This window comes from Astatotilapia calliptera, chromosome 5 (assembly GCF_900246225.1).
Source record: "Astatotilapia calliptera chromosome 5, fAstCal1.2, whole genome shotgun sequence".
Classification (NCBI taxonomy): domain Eukaryota; kingdom Metazoa; phylum Chordata; class Actinopteri; order Cichliformes; family Cichlidae; genus Astatotilapia; species Astatotilapia calliptera.
In genome coordinates, this window is record NC_039306.1 from 38,303,286 (window position 1) to 38,323,075 (window position 19,790).

Below are 19,790 nucleotides of genomic sequence, written 5' to 3' on the forward strand. Positions count from 1 at the left end.
AAATAATTAAAAAGTAAAAATTTAAATAAATACAATTTTACATATAACAAGAAAGCTATATAATATACAATATAATGGGTAAGTGACATTGAGTGTAAACCAGTGTAAACCTGTTAAAAGGGAGTTTTTCCTTCCCACTGTTGCCAAAGTGCTGCTCATAGGGGGTCATATGATTGTTGGGTTTTTCTCTGTATCTATGAAGCGCCTTGAGGCGACTTATGTTGTGATTTGGCGCTATATAAATAAAATTGAATTGAATTGAATTGATGTCCCAGAATTTATTAATTTTGAGAGTGAAGTTGTAGTACTGATGCTGGTTAGTGGTGTAGGTTTCATGGATGTGACACCTTAACTTGTGTAAAATGATGACCAGAGCATATTATTAGGTTAGTTCACTCGTTAGGCAGAGGTGTCTTAAAGTACCACCTTATACAAAACAAATGAAGGTCCTGTATAAGAAAGAATAAGAAGAGGAAAAAAGCAACATTCTGCTAAATGAAGTCATGTTTAAACATTACTCTAAATGTAGCCATTAGTTTTTGTTGCTGGCCATACAAAAAATAAGCATACTTCAATTATATTTCCCAACCTTACCTAGTACGTATACTAATAATGCTTCTTGGGACTATATTGGCCCCCGTTTTAGTACATAACAGTATTCTTGAAATTAACTTTGAGATGTACTTTTTGTTCACTATAAATGTACTAGCATAATGTCATAATGTCTACAAGAGTATAATTAAAATATACTCGACTATCACAATACTAACCTTACAAGTATACTATTAATTTACTTTTTAGTTTATATTTGAGTTACTTCTGATTAAAAAACAGTAATTTAAATGCAATTGAAACATATTTTTCACATGTAACAAATCTCTTCATTCCCCAGATACCAGATCTAACTATCAAAGGCTTCATTTGTAGAGAACTGCACCCATAGTTCAAGTACCAGAATCATATTGTGAACAGGTGAGAAAGTGTTTTGAGAGTTGAGGTTTATTAACTATTGACCCTTTTCACTCACGGTTTGAACAATTTCATTTTTTTAATTAATGATTTGCCCCACTTACTCTGTTCAAAAGGCAAAAGACATTACACAAGGATTTTTGACAGATTCTTGTTTTAAAACATCAATCATTGTTTCATAGTTGTTTTAATTTCACAGTTAAAGCACTGCAATGCATGCTGGGTATTTCTTTGTACTTTTTAGTAAACCTCAGGTATACTTCAAATAAATTACATACTACATAGTATATTACAAGCACTACTATACTACAAGTATAGACTAAATGTACTTATACTTTTCTGTATACTTCTAACTGCACTTAAAGTATGCTTAAATGTAATTTGGTCAAAAAAAAAAGGAAGAAAATACATACAAAGTAAACTAAAGATATACTTGCTTGTTTTCTAGTTTTTAAAGTATACTTAAATATTCTTTTTGGTAAGAGTGAGACTGGCTGTTTGATACAAAGTGGGCTGTAATAATGTTTCACATTGTTTGAATAAACAAATACATTTATTAATATATGAGGTTCCATTCAGTTCATGGAATTAAATTTTAGTGTGGCTGCAACTTACTCCTTAAGTTAAAAATTATGCTGTATATTGTAGTTTATATGTTATACTGCTTTCACAGTGAATCACATTTTATAGTAATACACTCTGAATGAGGATTTAAGTAATTACTCTACAGTAGAAAACAACAGAAATCCGGATGGCGTAATAGTATAATCTCAGTAACATCACCAATTGTTACATTTGCTGTATTTTACAGCTGTTTCCATGAGTACGGTGAGTTACCGTAATAATAATGTATTCTCATGGAATTTTCCCGCAATTACATGCAAATTACAGTACTAAACTGCTAACATCCTTTAGAGTTTTTTACTGTTGATTTTGCAGAACTAAGCTATGGAAATTACTGCAGAGGCTAACAGTGTAGTCTGCCATTAACGTCACATGACCCCCCTATTCACTTGCATTTAAGCTGGTGATGCTGACATTGATTCACTGAACTTACTGTCTACTGTTGTATAAAGATGTCATCTGCTTACATATTGTTGATTTTGCCTGTGTAAATCCACAAAGACCAGCAGATCAGGTGATCACAGCCTGTACTGGAGCCCACGTTAGACTTTCTCCTGAGGTGTGATTCTTTTCTTCAGGTTTAAGCACTACAGCAGACCTTTAGGTTCCTCTTCACTGCTGAATCTCAGTTTAACTGTTGCCTGTACTAATTTTCTGTTTAGGTGTGGAGTCAAAGTCAGCCTGTACAATGTATGCAACACAAAATGGTTATTTTTGGTTAAACTCTCTTTTACTGCTTGTAAATTAGAATTTACGTATATATATAAATAACATTTATATACACATGAACTAAAATGATATTATATTATCATTATAATGTTTAGTTATGTTTGCATACAAATAGAAAATTGTCCTTCAATGAAATACTTTAAATTACAGATTTAAATTGCTTCAGTACTTCAACTTTTTTGAACGCAGAGTCTGTACTTCTGCTTAAGTAAAGCATGTCTCTGTACTTTGCAGCCTCTGGTCAACATGTGTGATGTAGAGAAGAAGTTAATAACTCCTTAACTCAACCTAGAGGGGACGGCTCTGACACAGTTCTCTGACAAGTTGACCAGGTGCAGGCTTAGCAGCACTTCCAGATTATCCCCCGTGAATCCTAATGTCTCAATCGATTACATTTAAACCCCTCTTTTTTCAAAACTCCACTTTCATTCTTGTCTTCCTTTTTAATTACAAAAAATATATAGTTAGGGCTGGATCAGATGACCCTGAGTCATTCTTTAGTTGAACTGTGTAGGCTGGTGGGGGCTTCCCATGCACTGAATGTTTCTTCTTCACTCATCTGTTTTCACTCAATATAACCCTCCTGTGTTCACCTCCTACCTCTTGCTTTAGTGTTCCCGGTCAACATTGACCAGGAAAGCAAGAACACTGTAACAAGATTGATTAAAACACTCAAAATTCAATGAAGAGGTAATCATCAGTTTTATGTTCAAGTGCATAGTGTGGAGGATGTCATAAGGCCTTGAGGCAATCGGATATAAAACACAATATTTATGAGTATTTTAAGTTGTAAATCGTCAGATTTGACACGATGGGAAGGTACCACTTTGCATTTAACCTTATTATTATTATTATAATTATTATTATTGTTATTATTAATCTCAGGCTCTCTTGTTAGGAATAAAGTGATTAAATGAAGCCGTTTTCTGTTATTGTTATATACACTTTGCAGTTGTCCTCATTAAGAGTTGGCACTCTGTGTAATAAAGGTCAAAAGCATAAATTCAGTGCTACGATTGAATCGAATTATTGAGACTGACATGTTGCAGCCGTAAACATGCTTACACATCATAACTAGTTAAAGTTAGGGAGTCTGAACAGAAGGTCCTAGACTTGGATAAGAAGTAGAAACAACAGGCTTGACTTGCTAGCTGATATTAAGAGACCAAGGTTAGGGAGTGAGGAGTTTTTCTTTCCCTGCCTATTTCAGAGCAGAGGTGAGACGAGGTGAAGTGCAGGGGAAGATCCAGGCAGGGACGGCAGGACCGCCGTGTCATTTCCCAGGAGAAGATGGTCGTAATAATACCTGTTGTTGTTGTGGTATAACACTGTATTGCCCGCTTACAGGGTCATCCTTTTTATGAAGCAGACTGTTGGCTCACATGGAGGTCCAGCACTGTAACTTGTAATTTCAGCTGATGAAACAAATCTTTTAAAAGGTAGTCGTTCTCCTGTATTTCTTAAAAGAAAGGAAATGAACACTAAAATGTCTCCTTCCTGAGCCTGGTTCTGCTGTTGAAAGGGAGTTTTCCTTCCCTCTGTTGCCAAGGACTTTGTCATTAGGGACTTTCTGGTTGTTGGGGTTTTCTCTGTATTATTATAGAGTCTTTACCTTATAATATAAAGCACCTTGAGGTGAGGTTGGGATTTGGAGGAAAAGGATGAAGATGCAGACATAAAATTTATAGTCAAACAACACATGAGAAGATATTAGAAGAGATTTAGTGGCTCAGTATTATATCCATGATGGATACCAGTTTATCTCCCTCCTCTCCACCACAGCTTTAAGTGTCCCATTAGCAGAGCCGGCCTTATTTTTTTTTAATCAGTTCAGTCTAATGGAACCAACATCGCTGTACTCCACAGTGCTGGAGTGGAATTATAATTGGGATATATTTTTATTAATTTTGTTGGTGCCGACAGATAAGCTGGCAGAGAAACTAATGTGTGACATGTTTATGGTGTTTTTGCAAGATTCTTATTTCACTGCAGCAAAGCATCCTCCTTCCTCCATTCTAATAACATTCTTCACCTAGCATCATGATTGCTGCCAGAATAGGATGACATGTATATGAACATGAAAATAAACCTTTGAAAATATACTCTAACTGCAATATATAAACAATTAATGATATAATTAAGCAAAATAAAAGTTTAAGGCAGATCTTTTGTGAAAACTGAATAGAGAAGTGGACCGAGGCAGCTGCCTTGCCCCCACAGTACATTTCACACCCCTCGGAGAAATAACCATTATAATAAACCCTTTGCCTTCTTCCAGACAAATAACTTTCCACCCAGCACAAAGCAGCTGGTGAAAATCCATAACATTTTAGTTTGTCTATCAAATGCAGCACTAAAGTCCAAGAATACCACCCCGACCAAGTTCCCATCATATAGAGGTTTATATAGTTATCTGTCATATGAATGAGAGCTGAGCTGGTGGAATGACCAGGTTTGTAAGCATGTTGAAACTGAGCGAGTAACTGATTTTCTCTTAAGTAATGTTGAATTTGTTCATAGACAATCCTCTCCATAATTTCACTTAGAACGGGGAGCAGACTAATAGGTCTGCTATTGACACCATTAAAAACGTCATCCTTGTTTTTAGGTGTGAGAATTATTTTTGATTCTTTCCACTGCAATGGAAATGAGCTGCATGCCAAAGATCTATTACATATGTGACATATAAGAAGGGACACAAACTTGGCTGTAACTTTGAGCAGTTTACTGTCTGTGCTATCAGAGCCGGAGGATGTATCGTCAGGAAGTGATATCAATAAGCGCTCTACCATCTCCACATTCACGGCCTCAAACTTAAATTGGCATTGCTTATTATTCATGATAACATCCTGTATAAGACGCTGTGATGAGGTGGGATCGCCTCTGCTCATATTAGATTTTAAATTTGTTATTTTATTGCTGTAATAATTCACAAAATAATTGGCTATGTCCTTAGCTTTTCTTAACTTGCGATATCTTGCCCACTCTTGTGGACTGACATACTTATGTGCTTTTACTTTTGCTATATCCCTTTCTGACATTGCAGCCTTAAGTTCATTATCTAGCCAAGGCGTGTAGTTCTTTTTAACAGTACATCTTCTTAAGGGGGCATGTTTGTCAGCCAGGTAGCAAACGTTTTCAATAAACATAGATAATGCCATATCAGGGTAACGCTCAAGGCAGATGTCAGTCCAATGAATTTCCTTTACGTCATTAATATACATGTCTGCTTTGAAATTTTTGTATTATCTGTGAAAAATAATCTTTTGTGCAGTTTTCAACGGTTTCGTTTTCTTGGTCAAGCCTACAACATTATGGTCACTATAACCAACTGGAACAGAAACAATATTTGAGCAATGCTCAGGAACATTTGTGTATATATATGATCAATGCATGATGATGACCTATGACCTCCTGCATTGACCGTGACCTGGGTGGGAATGGTGACCAGCTGAGACAATTCAATTCAATTTTATTTATATAGCGCCAAATCACAACAAAAGTCACGTCAAGGTGCTTTATATTGTACAGTAGATACAGAGAAAATCATATGACCCCCTATGAGCAAGCACTTTGGCGAAAGTGGGAAGGAAAAACTCCCTTTTAACAGGAAGAAACCTCCAGCAGAACCAGGCTCAGGGAGGGGCGGGGCCATCTGCTGTGATTGGTTGGGGAGACAGAAGGAAGACAGGATAAAAGACATGCTGTGGAAGAGAGACAGAGGTTAATAACAGATACGATTCAATGCAGAGAAGTCTGTTAACACATAGTGAGTGAGAAAGGTGACTGGAAAGGAAAAACTCAATGCATCATGGGAATCCCCGGCAGCCTACGTCTATTGCAGCATAACTAAGGGAGGATTCAGGGTCACCTGGTCCAGCCATAACTATATGCTTTAGCAAAAAGGAAAGTTTGAAGCCTTATCTTAAAAGTAGAGATAGTGTCTGTCTCCCGAATCCAAACTGGAAGCTGGTTCCACAGAAGAGGGGCCTGAAAACTGAAGGCTCTCCCTCCCATTCTACTTTTAAATACTCTAGGAACAACAAGTAGGCCTGCAGAGCGAGAGCGGAGCGCTCTAATAGGGTGATATGGTACTACAAGGTCATTAAGATAAGATGGGGCCTGATTATTTAAGACCTTGTATGTGACGAGCAGGATTTTGAATTCTATATTTAACAGGAAGCCAAAACAGGAGAAATCTGCTCTCTCTTTCTAGTATGGTAAATGGACTGGTTCTTATATAACAGTTTTCTACTCTGTCTGAGCACTCAAAGTACTTTATGCAACTTGTTCATTCACCCATTCACTTTTACTAAGTTGTCAAGTGCTCCCTATCTAACATTCATACACATTCATACTCCGATGTACACATCGGAGAGAAACATGGGGTTAGTATCTTGCTCAAGGATATTTGGCATGCAGACTGGGATGGAACCACCAACCTTCCGATTAGTAGCTGACCTGCTCTACCACCTGAGCTACAGCCATCCCATTGTGGGTGATTTTAACATTAATGTAGATGCTAAGAATGACAGCCTCAACATGGCATTTAATCTGTTATTAGACTCAATTGGTTTCTCTCAAAATGTAAAAGAACCCACCCACCACTTTAATCACACTCTAGATCTTGTTTTAAGATATGCATAGAAACTAAACATTTAACAGTGTTTCTTGAAAACCCTCTCCTGTCTGATCATTTCCTGATAACATTTACATTTACAATAATTGATTACACAGCGGTGGAGAGTAGACTTTATCAAAGTAGATGTCTTTCTGAAAGCGCTGTAACTAAGTTTAAGAATATAATCCACCCACTGTTATCATCTTCAATGCCCTGTACCAACACAGAGCAGAGCAGCTATCTGAACGCTACTCCAACAGAGGTCGATCATCTTGTTAATAATTTCACCTCCTCACTACGTACGACTCTGGATACTGTAGCTCCTGTGAAAACTAAGGTCTCAGATCAGAAGTACCTGACTCCGTGGTATAATTCTCAAACACGTAGCCTAAAGCAGATGACTCGTAATCTGGAGAGGAAATGGCGTGTCACAAATTTAGAGGATCATCATTTAGCCTGGAGAAATAGTTTGCTGCTTCATAAGAAAGCCCTCTGCAAAGCCAGAACATCTTACTATTCATCACTGATTGAAGACAATAAGAACAACCCCAGGTTTCTCTTCAGCACTGTAGCCAGGCTGACAAACAGTCAGAGCTCTGTTGAGTGAACTATTCCTTTATCGTTCCTTCTCACTCCTAAACCATTCCTGGGTGAATCCAATGGATCCAATCTTAAATATTCACTCAAATTGAGATACAGGAGAAAAGTCATGCATTTCCTTGAAAACAAAACAAACCCAACACCAGCTGTTATAAATTGCTAATGCTACCCAGTGTGTTAAGGCCAATGTGTGACCAAACCTGCCAACTTAAATACAAGAGCAGTAATGAGTAATATCACACACCCCAGATTGTATTATCAGTTTTAAAATGGTAAATGGTAAATAGCCTGCATTTGTATAGCGCTTTTCTAGTCCCAAAGGACCCCAAAGCGCTTTACACTACATTCAGTCATCCACCCATTCACACACACATTCACACACAGGTGATGGCAGCTACATTGTAGCTACAGCCACCCTGGGGTGCACTGACAGAGGCGAGGCTGCCGGACACTGGCACCACCGGGCCCTCTGACCACCACCAGTAGGCAAACACGGGGTTAGTATCTTGCCCAAGGATATTTGGCATGCAGGAGGCAGCCTGAGATCAAACCACCGACCTTCTGATTAGTGGCTGACCTGCTCTCCCACCTGAGCTACAGTTTTAATTCATTTTTATAAAAAAAATTTATTTACGTAAAGGTGAGTGTTTGGCTATACTATATAGTTGAGTCGAATTGAATTCAAAACTACTAGCATTCATTCCCAGGTAAGCATGAATATCCACAGCAAACAAAGGAGAGGTGTAATTACACATTACAAACTCATTCAAAGTAGGTTTCTGAACAAGGATAGATTTGTACTAAAAATACAAGCTAAAATACAACTATATCCAGCTGTATATAAAGTAACTACATGCAGCCATGGTTAGCTATCCTTAACCTTTAAACAAGTTGTCTAAATATTAATTTTATAAATATTTGATGTGTAGCAGTAGTTGACTCTACATTGAGGTAATGTTCTTAGTAATGGTGATCACTGGGATCTACTTTTCACTGACATTCAGTGACCCTTCGCTTGTGGCACAACCTTAAAACCACCTGCGTATTATTGTATAGATCTGCTTTGTGAGACTAAGATGATGTTGATCAGATGATTGTCAGAATTTTTCACAACAGAACACAAACTGTAACAAGATGATCAGTGGTTTTAAAGTTGTGCAGACTTCAGGGCTTGTTTGATGTGGTCACATTTCTATCATCTCAATGTCAATGTCAAAGTGCAGGTGATAAGAGTTCAGACTGGATTCCCATCAGTCCCACCCCAACTCTTTGTAAGATCTTACAAATCCAGTTAAGAATTTGACCAATCAGATTAGTAACTGATATTGCAATGCTAACTGTAATCAGCGTATATTGTATCTTTGTGAATTAATAACAGTAAATTCTGCTAACTAATAATGAAATATGGTGTGATATAACATGGTAAATGGCCTGTATTTATATAGCGCTTTACTAGTCCCTAAGGACCCCAAAGCGCTTTACATATCCAGTCATCCACCCATCCACACACACATTCACACACTGGTGATGGCAGCTACATTGTAGCCACAGCTGCCCTGGGGCGCACTGACAGAGGCGAGGCTGCCGGACACTGGCGCCAACGGGCCCTCTGACCACCACCAGTAGGCAACGGGTGAAGTGTCTCGCCCAAGGACACAACGACCGAGACTGTCCAAGCCGGGGCTCGAACCGGCAACCTTCCGATTACAAGGCGAACTCCCAACTCTTGAGCCACGATCATCCGATAACATGATAGATGTAGATTAGCATCTTGTTACTGTGCAGTGTTCTGCTGTGAAAGATTCAGTTCTGATAATCATCTGATCAGAATTGTTTTAGTGACAGACCTATAGATCACTAAGCAGATATTTTTAATGTTGTGCCTGATTAGTGACATACACAAGGAAAAACGTCAACACAAAGCAGATTCCAGTGATTGCATTTCATGCATAGTCCACTGCTGCTCAAACATTTAAGAAATTCATATTTAGGCTGCTTGCTTAAAGGTTAAGGATAGCTAACTGTACTGTATGTAGTTACTTTATATACAGCTGGATATAGCTGTATTTTGTGACTTTTAATATAAATCTATCCTTGTTTTAACTCTACTTTGAATTAATTTGTAATGTGTAACTACAGCTCTCATGTCTTTGCTGTGGATATTCATGCTCACCCGGAGATGAAAGCTAATAGTTTTGAATTCAATTCAAACAAAAGTTGCCTCAAGTCACTGTACTTCTACAATAATAGAGCAGTGTATTATTGTAGGGTTTGTTTGATGATCATTGGTAAATTCCAGTGACTAAGTAAAAGCTGATTACAGTTTATTATTATTATTATTAACCTTTATTTAACCAGGAAAAGTCCCATTGAGATTAAAAACCTCTTTTGCAAGGGAGTCCTGGCCAAGAGGTGACAACACGTTGAAATTACAAAGTTACATACATATTATAAATAACAATTAAATTTTAAAAACATTTTTCTCTGGCTCTCTCAATCTGGACTTAAAAGCATTTAATGAAATAAGATCTGCTATCTTCCAGTCTTTTTGCATCATGTTCCATGTGAAAGGGGCAGCATAAGTAAAAGCCCTCTTTCCCAGTTCAGTTCTGGCAAATGGAACATTGAGCAATAAAAGATCGCTTGAACGCAGGCTGTAAGAAACAGTACTTCTCCGTGTGAGCAGATCGCAAATGTAGGTGGGCATTTGTCCAAGCAGGGCCTTATAAATAAAGATGCACCAGTGAGCAAACCTCCTGGAGGACAACGAAGGCCATCCCACTCGAGCGTACAGATCACAACAATGGGTCAAGGCCCTACAGTTTGTAATAAACTGTAGGGCAAGTTATCATTGTGATATCAGTTACTTATCTAATTGGGTCAAATTCTTAACTGGGCTTGGCAGGTCTTACTAGAAGGGGGTGGGGGTGGGGGATTATTAGGCACATCAGACTCCCACCACTCTGAGCTCTTATCAGCTGCACTTTGACACCTTCTATTAGTCATTAGGATGATATAAATCTGACCCACTCAAACAAGCTCTCAAATCTGCTTCAGTTCTTCTTGTCAAACGGTAATGAGATCATCATTGTTTTTGTCTGGTTTGGTTGCTTGTAGTGCATTTTATAGTAGCTACATGTAAGCCTAAAATTAAAGATAAATTAGTTATTAGGTTTTTTTATTATGTATGTTTTAATAATTAATTGTTACAAGTGCATCAAAGTTTAATCTAAGTTTTGTCCGTTTGTAAAACGCAGTCTGTAAGATTTTGCTCAAGTGAAGCTTAGCTAGTTAATTAGCGAAAAATGTTTCTGTGACAGCACTTAAAGTCTGATTTTGTTACTTGTGTGCCAGTGAATGAAACTGATTCACTCATTTGGAAGTTCACTTCTACGAAAGGAAACCCGTGGAACCTGAAAGCAACATGGGGAAACTCCTCATAGGTAAATTTCATTAAATATTACATTCATTTATTCATCCATTTATACAATAGTTGTCCTTTGTTTATTTATTCAGAAGTAGAGCATAAGGAGAAGTTAGTAGTTTGAGAGGTACAGGTTAAATATGGTTTGGCTGAAACAAACCACATTTGACTATTTTATGTGCTGAACAGTTCAGAGTATGACCCCTGTTTGTAGTCCCAACATGAGCTGGTGGAAGGTGTCCTAGCTGAGGACTTCATTTTCCTGCTCAGGACAATAACATAAAGACTGAGGAGTGTGACTCGGAGCGCAGTATTCCAACAGTATCCTGTTATTAGACTGGAGGCAGCTGACAAGTATTACAAGATAAGTTTAGTTTGGGTCTGGTCAGCCATAACTGAACAAAATTGTGTGTGGGGGGGGGTTCGGTGGCAGGCCCCCTGGGGTGGATGAGTTTCTCAAGGTGGGAAATTGAGACGCGTATTGGTCTGGCATTGGCAGTGGTTCATGTTTGTTGTGAGGCAGAGACAGATGGGCATGAAAGCGATGGTGTTCATTTTACTGGTCAGGCTACATTCCTATTCTCAACTCTGTCCGTGAGTAAAACTGCCTCAAAGAAAGAGTTAAAAATGTGACATAAATAGACTTCCTCCATTGGGTGTCTGACCTCAACCGTGGAGATAGGGTGTGGACCTTGGAGGCCTTTCGGGAGGGGCTCAGAGTAGAGTCCCTAGTCCCCCACTGTCATGAACTGGCTGTGTGGAGGCAGATGAGGACCCAAACGCAAAACTCACGGAGACAAAAAGCTGAACTCAAAATCACTGCTTTATTGCAGGCTTCACAAAGAAACAGAACTAAACTGGGAATGCTAACTGAGGACCGAGGGAACACAGAAAAGCACAGAGGTTCGGGGAGGAGACGTTGACGACGCGAAACCGAACTGAGGGAGACATGCACATAAATACACAGAGGGTTAACGAGGGAAGTGGGAGCACACAGGAAACAGCTGACACAGATAATCATAACAAGACACGGCAGGAGTAACACAACACTGACGGGAGACTGTCAAAGTAAAACAGGAAGTACACAGAGGTGCAGACAGGAGGAGAGAGAGAGACAGGAGAGCACAGGCATAGCAGGCTGGGGAAACATGGAATAAAACACAAGGAGGGGAGACGAGGGCTCACAGATACACAGGGGAAATCAAATAAGGAACAACTTAACAGAGCAACCCAGGACCCATGGCCTAAATAAAGAACAAAATACAAAAATACATGAAAACTAAGAATGCTGGGCCAACATGGCCCAGGATCATGACACCCACATGAAAATGAGCAAATTGAAGTTATTTAGGCGTCTGATTAGGATGCCTATTTGGTGTCTCCTAGGTGAGGTGTTGCAGGAATCTAGGCTTCAGGACAGACCCTGGGTATGCTGGAGAGATTAAATCTGTCAGCTCCCTTGACAAGCCTCGGTGTTCCCACACAGAGCTGGAGGAAGTGACAGGGAAGGGAGAGGTCCTGGCATCTCAGCTTGTACTGCTACTTAGACTGCTGCAACCTTGACACGATTAGGCAGCAGAAAAATGATGGATGGAGTTTGTGACATGATCTTCTGTATTCTATGTTGTCTCTAAGTTTTATAGTTTCTAGGTAACCTGATTTACTTTTTTCCATCTCTTTCTCAGCTCTGGGCATTCTATTCATTCTACATAATGGTAAGTATTTCATTTCGTTGTTCTCGTGACAATGACAATAAAGTTTCTGATTTGTATTTAGTGATCGAGTCATCTCATCACCATGATGGTTACAGAGAAAACCGAATATGTCTTCCTTCAGTTTCATCTAGTAAGCTGGTGTGTCATATGACCAACTGGGCCCAGTACAGACCAAGTGCTGGCAAATTCACTCCAGACAACATCGATCCCTTCCTGTGCACCCATGTCATCTACACTCTGGCCACCATTAACAGCTTCAACCAGATCAGCCCCGTTGAGTGGAATGATCCGCAGCTGTACAGCAGCCTCAACAGCCTCAAGAATGTGTGAGTTTGCTCAGTCATAGAGTCAGACTGGGCACCAATGTTAATTTAGACAACTACGACAGTCACAGTAAAGAGAAAGTAGACCCACTTTAAGAGATGGTTGATGTTACAGAAGAGATAGGCTGAGTTGGAGGCAGGTGAGTAATTGCAAATCAAAAGTATGGTTGTTTGGTTGGGTGAGGAGAAATAAGAAACCTCTTCTCTGTAAAACAAAAATGGAAGCATGACTTAGCTCAGCAAAACAGCATCTGAACAAACCACAACTTCTTGATCATTGTTCTCTGAACAGACAAGACCAAAGTGCAAATGTCTGGCCAAAATGCATGGCGCCACGTTTGACAAAAGCATTTTAGCGTATTAGTACAAAGACCAAGCTCAGCCATGCTTGACAGTTGGTATGAGGTAGAGGGGTGATAATCTGGGCTTGTTTTGCAGCCACAGATTCTGGTTACCTGGTCATTGTGTCAACCATGAACTCCACTATGTAGCATTATACAGTCAATTATGAAGCACGAAGGCAAGTCTACAACAGAATGGTTGAATGGTGCTCTATCAGCTTTTCAAAGATTAGACTTCAACCTGATTACAGTTCTGTGCCGGACCTTAACCTGTTGAACCCTGATGCCCCTGGTACTGGGAGCAGAGAGGGAACATTTGCTTTCATGGGCTGTGCCACCAGGTCTGTTGTTTAAATGTAGACATGTATGGTATCCACAGAAACGTTACAATCTCAGGTAAAACCTCACAAACCGTTTCTATGATCACCAATAACTGCTATTCAATACCTAAGAACTTTCCACTTTCATAGATGGTACCATTTGTACCAAATTGCAAAACACTAGATATATATTTAATTAAACCTCTGCAACATTGCTCTGTTTCATTTCAGTAGCATTGATCTTTCTGCAGGTAATGTCCATATTTTGATTCTTTTTGGTGAGACTTAATCAGTTCATTTAAGGTAAATGTACTGATTCTTCTGTGGTCCTTATCTACTCTCCCAGAGCGCTCAAAGTGCTTTTTGGGCATGTCATCTTCAAGCAGGAGCCTCAGAATAGCCCTGGAATTCAAAAGGTTAAGAAAGCTGTGCGTAAACACTCGCAACCTCAATGAATTCATGCAAAGTTGCAAAGAAATAGTGAATAAGAGCCAAAATTAGTCCACAATAATGTGAGAGACTGATGACATCATGCAGTTATTGCTAAATCCTGGAGTGCACCTAGTTTTCACACACCACTTCTGCACTTTGGCTCAGATTTTTTGTGTTTTATATGATGATATGGTGTAATATGTGAAGTGTTGTTGTTAATCTCATGTTGTGTTCATCCAATTTTAACACCTGTTAAGAGAATTTTTTTTATTATGTCCAAATATGTCAAACCTTAGAAGAAACAGAAGTGCATTTTTTTCACCATGACTGTATCTGTGATCTCTAATCCCATCCCAACATTTTTTCATTATTTAGAAATAATTAGGATGAAAGTAAATAACTTATAATAAACAAAGGAGTCTTTCCAGGATCTTAAACTACACATGAGCATGTTTTTGGATGAAGAACATCAAGCAAAGGTCAAACCAGTGACAAATTAGAACCCTCGACCCAGAAACATCAAGCCTCAGTGCCACATTTTGACAGATTTTCTTTTCATTTGCATCAGTATCAGGTCAGTAGTTTGATTATGGCAAAAGTTAAGTTACAATCCGAGTTAGCTATTAAGTGGTGCTAAGATTTCAAAAGGATGGCAGAGAAAAAGTGTGCAACAAAAAGCTTGGATTACAGTAGGATCTATTTGTAGAAAGCAAGTAATTGAGCTGGACATACTGGCAATATGACAGAATGTGAGCATCAGTGTGTTAAAGCAGCATCTGTATTTATCAGGTATTTAACCACCAAATGGAGCAAAAACAGATTTTCCCATTCAATTTTATCTAAATGGAGCTACCACAATATTTATCATTATCATGGTGTACCATCTAAATGCATCAGAAAACCTCTATAATTATCACCCAGTCCTACTGCAACCAGCCAGGGCTTCCAACCTGCTTCTGCCCTTTTCGGTGGATTGTTCAGGATTCTGTTATGTGCAGAATCCTTTTTCAGATCTCATTAAAATGTTGAGCAAAAAATAAAATAAAATTATAGCTAAGAATATTATATATATATAACTGTATGACATAAGCCATTTTTAATTCTCCAGGCAACCCATGGCTGTGAAATACACAGTCATCGGGAGTATAAATGGGGGTAAAGTGTTCTTGAATTATTTAAGGTCCTGTCTTTTCTCTGCCTCTCTATTACCAGCAACCCTGCTTTGAAGACTCTGCTGACTGTTGGAGGAACGGTCAATGGAGTCAGCCCGTGAGTTCCATCTACACCAGTTCTCATATTTTCGTATCTATTTCAAAAACCTTCCTTTATTACGGTTCTTTTTCCCTGCATTGCACCAGATTCATTGCTATGGTTGCCAGACCTGAGAGTCGTGCAGCCTTCATCAGTTCTGTTATCAGTTTCCTTCACACCCATAATTTTGATGGGCTAAACCTGGACTGGGAATATCCTGGACACAATGGCAGCCCAGTGGGGGACAAAGAGAAATTTACTCTACTGGTCACGGTAAACACAGCTCACATTGTCCTTAAATTTTCAATACAATACTAATGTATTATAATGGTGTATTATTTTTGTATTGTAATGTTTATCCTTCTTAAATGTTATTATATGTTATCTGTCATTAACTAGTGCATTGCAATTTTGTTACCAGAAAAGTCAGCCAATCCTGTTAAAATAGAGTCTATATACCTTTATGTAGGGCCCATATAGTAAACCTCACAAAGACATTAAATAAAATGTGGCCCAGGCCATACTGCATGTTTGTTTCTTTTAATGCAGTAGACTAGCACAGTGCGGACACATTAAAATCTATCAATACATGATCATATTACAGTATTTGGTCTGTTTGTGCTACTGATATACCTAATGGCATTAGATACGGTTTCTTGATTCAACTCCTCTGTTGTTAATGATGCCAGGGTGTGACCGATGAAACTAACTGGATCTAAGTTGCTTTAGTTTGGTGTGTCTATAGGAGCTGGCCAAAGCCTTTGAGGATGATGCAAAAGACAGCGGGAGGAGTCAGCTGCTGCTGTCGGCCAGTGTTGCTGGAATCCGTCAGACCATTGACAGAGCATACGAAGTTAACAAGATTGCACCGTAAGTTTAAGCATGTATGCGCATTTTCAACAAAGTAACACCAATCCATAAAGTAGGTGTCGTGTACTGAAATAGATATATCACTATTACTCATTTCAAATGACACAAAACCCCATTTTACATTTACTGTTCAATAAAAACCCAACAGACACTTTGACTTCATCAACATCATGACCTATGACTTCCACGGACACTGGGAGGCAGTAACTGGACACAACAGCCCTCTTTACAGTAGCTCTGCGGACCCTGGTTCACAAATTCATTACAATATAGTAAGAAACACACCAACACATCTACATCTTTCACTGTGTTCATGTGGATGAATAATAATGAATACTGATTTCATAATAACTGTAAAAAAAAAACATTTTTAAATGTGAAATTAAAAAAGGATTTTTCATACTGATGAGAAAAAACTGGAAACACTAAGTACAGTACTGCTGCACTTAGTGACCAGTACCAACATTTTGTAGTACTAGTGCTAGACAGTCTCACAGAAACACAAAGTAGCACAGTAATACACAACTGAATGGCAACATGTTTTTTTTTTCACATTTGTCACACTTAACTGTTTCGGATTATGAGAACAAATGTTATAATTATACAAAGATAATCAGAGTAAATACAAGACATAGTTTTAAAATGATGATTTCATTCATTCAGAGAAAAAAGCTATCGAAACCTACCTGAAAAAAGTAACTGCTCTCTAAACCTAACACCTGATTGTGCAGCCAAAACTGCACTCCAGCATTTGCAGTAACTAGAAATGACTCTTTCACCTGGAGGCCCAGGTCAGCCTACTCTTTAAAGAATTGTTGTAATTCAGCCACATTTGTGGGTCATTTGGATTTAAGGCCTGACTTTGATTAGGCCACTAAAAACCTTTTGTTTGTTTGTTTTTTTCGTTTGCTTTCAGATAGATATGATTTGAATTACTGCGTCACAGTTCCTTTAATGGTATGTTCTAATCTCTTAGTAAAATATTGTGGTCGGTGCTACCGATTGCTGCACTGAAGTCCAACTAGAACTAAACTAGATTCGATTAATGATTAAGGAAAGAGGAATTCTGGAGCAAGCTGGATGAAGTGGTGGAGTATGCCCCCTCGGGGGAGAAAGTGGCGATTGGAGCAGACTTCAGTTGAAATGTAGGTGAAGGGGACAAGGTGATGAGTAGGTGTTGGGTAGGTATGATGTTAAGGAGAGAAATGTAGAAGGACAGATGGCAGTCAGTCTTGCAAAAAGGATGTAAATGGCTGTAGGGAACATGTATAACAAGAAGAGGGAGGAACATAAGGTGGCATATGAGTGGAGGAAGGTGTATAAAGGTGGACTGCATCTTATACAGAAGTTACAGAAAGAGATAGGACACTGCAAAGTGGTGTCCTATCTGCCTTAGCCAGGCAGAACTAGATAGCGTTGTATAAGATGACTTTGAGATGAAGAGGAAACAGGTGAAGGTAGTGCCAATGATTAAATTGTGGAAGTTGAAGAACAGAGTTCATAGAAGAGTGGTAAGGAAGAGACTGGGGACGTACAGATGCAGTGCTTGTGGAAACTGCTATGAAAGTGTTTCGTGGACAGAATCAAGAAAAAAAAAATATATATATATATAAAATATATGTATGTCTTACAGCTTCTCTGTCTAACTGATCTCTAAAGGAGATTCAGAGAAACAGGTAAAGCTGGTAAAGAAGTAATAAATTCTGAAGAATTTGGTACAGATTTACAGTTGAAATGAAGTTTCCTTTCCTTTTTTGTAGAACTCCTCTGTATTCTATTGGATATCCCTGGGAGCACCATCTGGAAAGCTGCTGCTAGGTTTCCCTACTTATGGAAGAACCTACCGTCTTAGCAGTGGGGCAAATGGCCTGGGAGCACCAGCTAATGGCCCTGCAGACCCTGGACCCTACACTCAAACTGCTGGATTCTGGGCCTTCTATGAGGTACAAAAGGTTCTTAAAAAGCTCTGATTGGTATATGCTAAAAGTCATCTATTCCTCAAAATATCTATTATTACCCTTGACTAACATCTGTGGGCAATTATATACAGCTATAGAGTATCACTATCACAAATTCACTGTTATCTGATGTAGGTCTATGTGTCCCTCTTATCAGATCTGTGACTTCATTAATACTGCTAGTGTTGGGTGGATCTCTGAACAAGAGGTTCCATATGCCACCTATGGGAGTTCCTGGTTGGGCTATGATGACAAGCGCAGCTATTCTTCCAAGGTAAAGAATTTCTGTGCAAAAACAGGAAGAGCTATGCTTTTTATTCATTTTTGTTGTGCTCTATTGAATTGTACCTGTAATTATTCTAAGAGTTCTTGCTTCCTTATATTGCTGTCCTGTAGGTTCAATGGATGACTGCCAACAACCTGGGAGGCGCCCATGTGTGGACTCTGGATATGGATGACTTCAGTGGATACTTCTGCTCAGCTGGCACATATCCTCTTATCAACCACCTCAGAATGTTGATGGGTAATTACTGTAAATTAGCTTCACTAACTTAGATTTGATTTTAAAAAAATCTCTTGCTGTGTGCAACTTATATTTTTTCATGTCTCATTGTGCAGGCTTTACGCCAAAGCCCACCACCACTCCACGCCCTACCACCACTAGGGACCCAAGTGCTGACTTCTGCCGTGGCCGTCCTGATGGGTTATATGAAAACCCAGCTGACAAAACCACCTTCTTCCAGTGCTTCCAGGGAAACACCTACCTGCACCGCTGCCAGCCTGGCCTCATCTACTGGGACTCCTGCAAGTGCTGCAACTGGCCCTGAGCCACAGAAACATAAACTACAGAGCACAACATAATAAATGTTTAAGGCAATCGGTAATGTTTCAGTAAGATCTTTTCACAGCTCATGCTAAAACATCCTGGGTTTTAGCAGGAACAGAATATACGGTGGCGTGAGAAATTGTTCACTTCTTGATTTCTATTTGTTTTTTTGTATGTTTGTCACACTCAAATGTCTCAGATCGCTGAACAAATGTTCAAAATGTTCAACATTTTTAGGGTTGTTTATTATTATTAGGGGGAAAATACAAACGTACATGACCCTGTTTGAAAAAGTGATGCACCCCCCCTCGATTGCAGTTGCTGCTGCTAAAAGGGTGGCCCAGTCAGTTATTAGGTTTAGGCAGCAATCAGTTTTTGTTGTTCACTTGGTTGGCTGTTGTAAAGGGGTTTCACTTGACCATGGAAATGATTCTGTGATCATCCACCTCTGTTATCTTCTGTGGAGGTCCAGGTCTTTTTGTGTTGCGCTTTCCTTCTTTCTCAGGATGTAACATTTTTCCAGGATGTATCATCAAGCTGTTTTTGCCACTTCTAATATTGTAGCAATTTGTCAGATGTATTTTTTTTTGTTTTAAGGATGGCTTGTTTCAGCTACATGTAGAGCTTCTTTTGTCTGTTTACAGAAAACCTTCCAAATGCAGACACCGCACCTTATATCAACTCCAGGACTCTATCTTCTTAACTAACTGATAAAGGCTATTTCATGGGCAGGTTTGGGCAATTCCTTCATTATGTCATTGAGTCAACTGTCCATTTACTTTTGGTA

At 39.0% G+C, this 19,790-nt stretch overlaps 1 protein-coding gene across 1 annotated transcript; it reads left to right on the forward strand.

Moving 5' to 3' along the window:
- The first annotated feature begins 10,582 nt into the window (after nucleotides 1-10,582).
- Nucleotides 10,583-19,363, forward strand: LOC113023100 (acidic mammalian chitinase-like). Its single transcript, XM_026169197.1, has 12 exons — nucleotides 10,583-10,616; nucleotides 10,898-10,986; nucleotides 12,653-12,682; nucleotides 12,804-13,008; nucleotides 15,311-15,367; nucleotides 15,457-15,622; nucleotides 16,095-16,219; nucleotides 16,368-16,491; nucleotides 17,980-18,162; nucleotides 18,335-18,451; nucleotides 18,574-18,700; nucleotides 18,796-19,363. The coding sequence occupies exons 2-12, from the start codon at nucleotides 10,968-10,970 to the stop codon at nucleotides 19,002-19,004; spliced, it is 1,362 nt and encodes a 453-aa protein (XP_026024982.1). The 5' UTR covers nucleotides 10,583-10,616; nucleotides 10,898-10,967; the 3' UTR covers nucleotides 19,005-19,363.
- The last annotated feature ends 427 nt before the right edge of the window (nucleotides 19,364-19,790 follow it).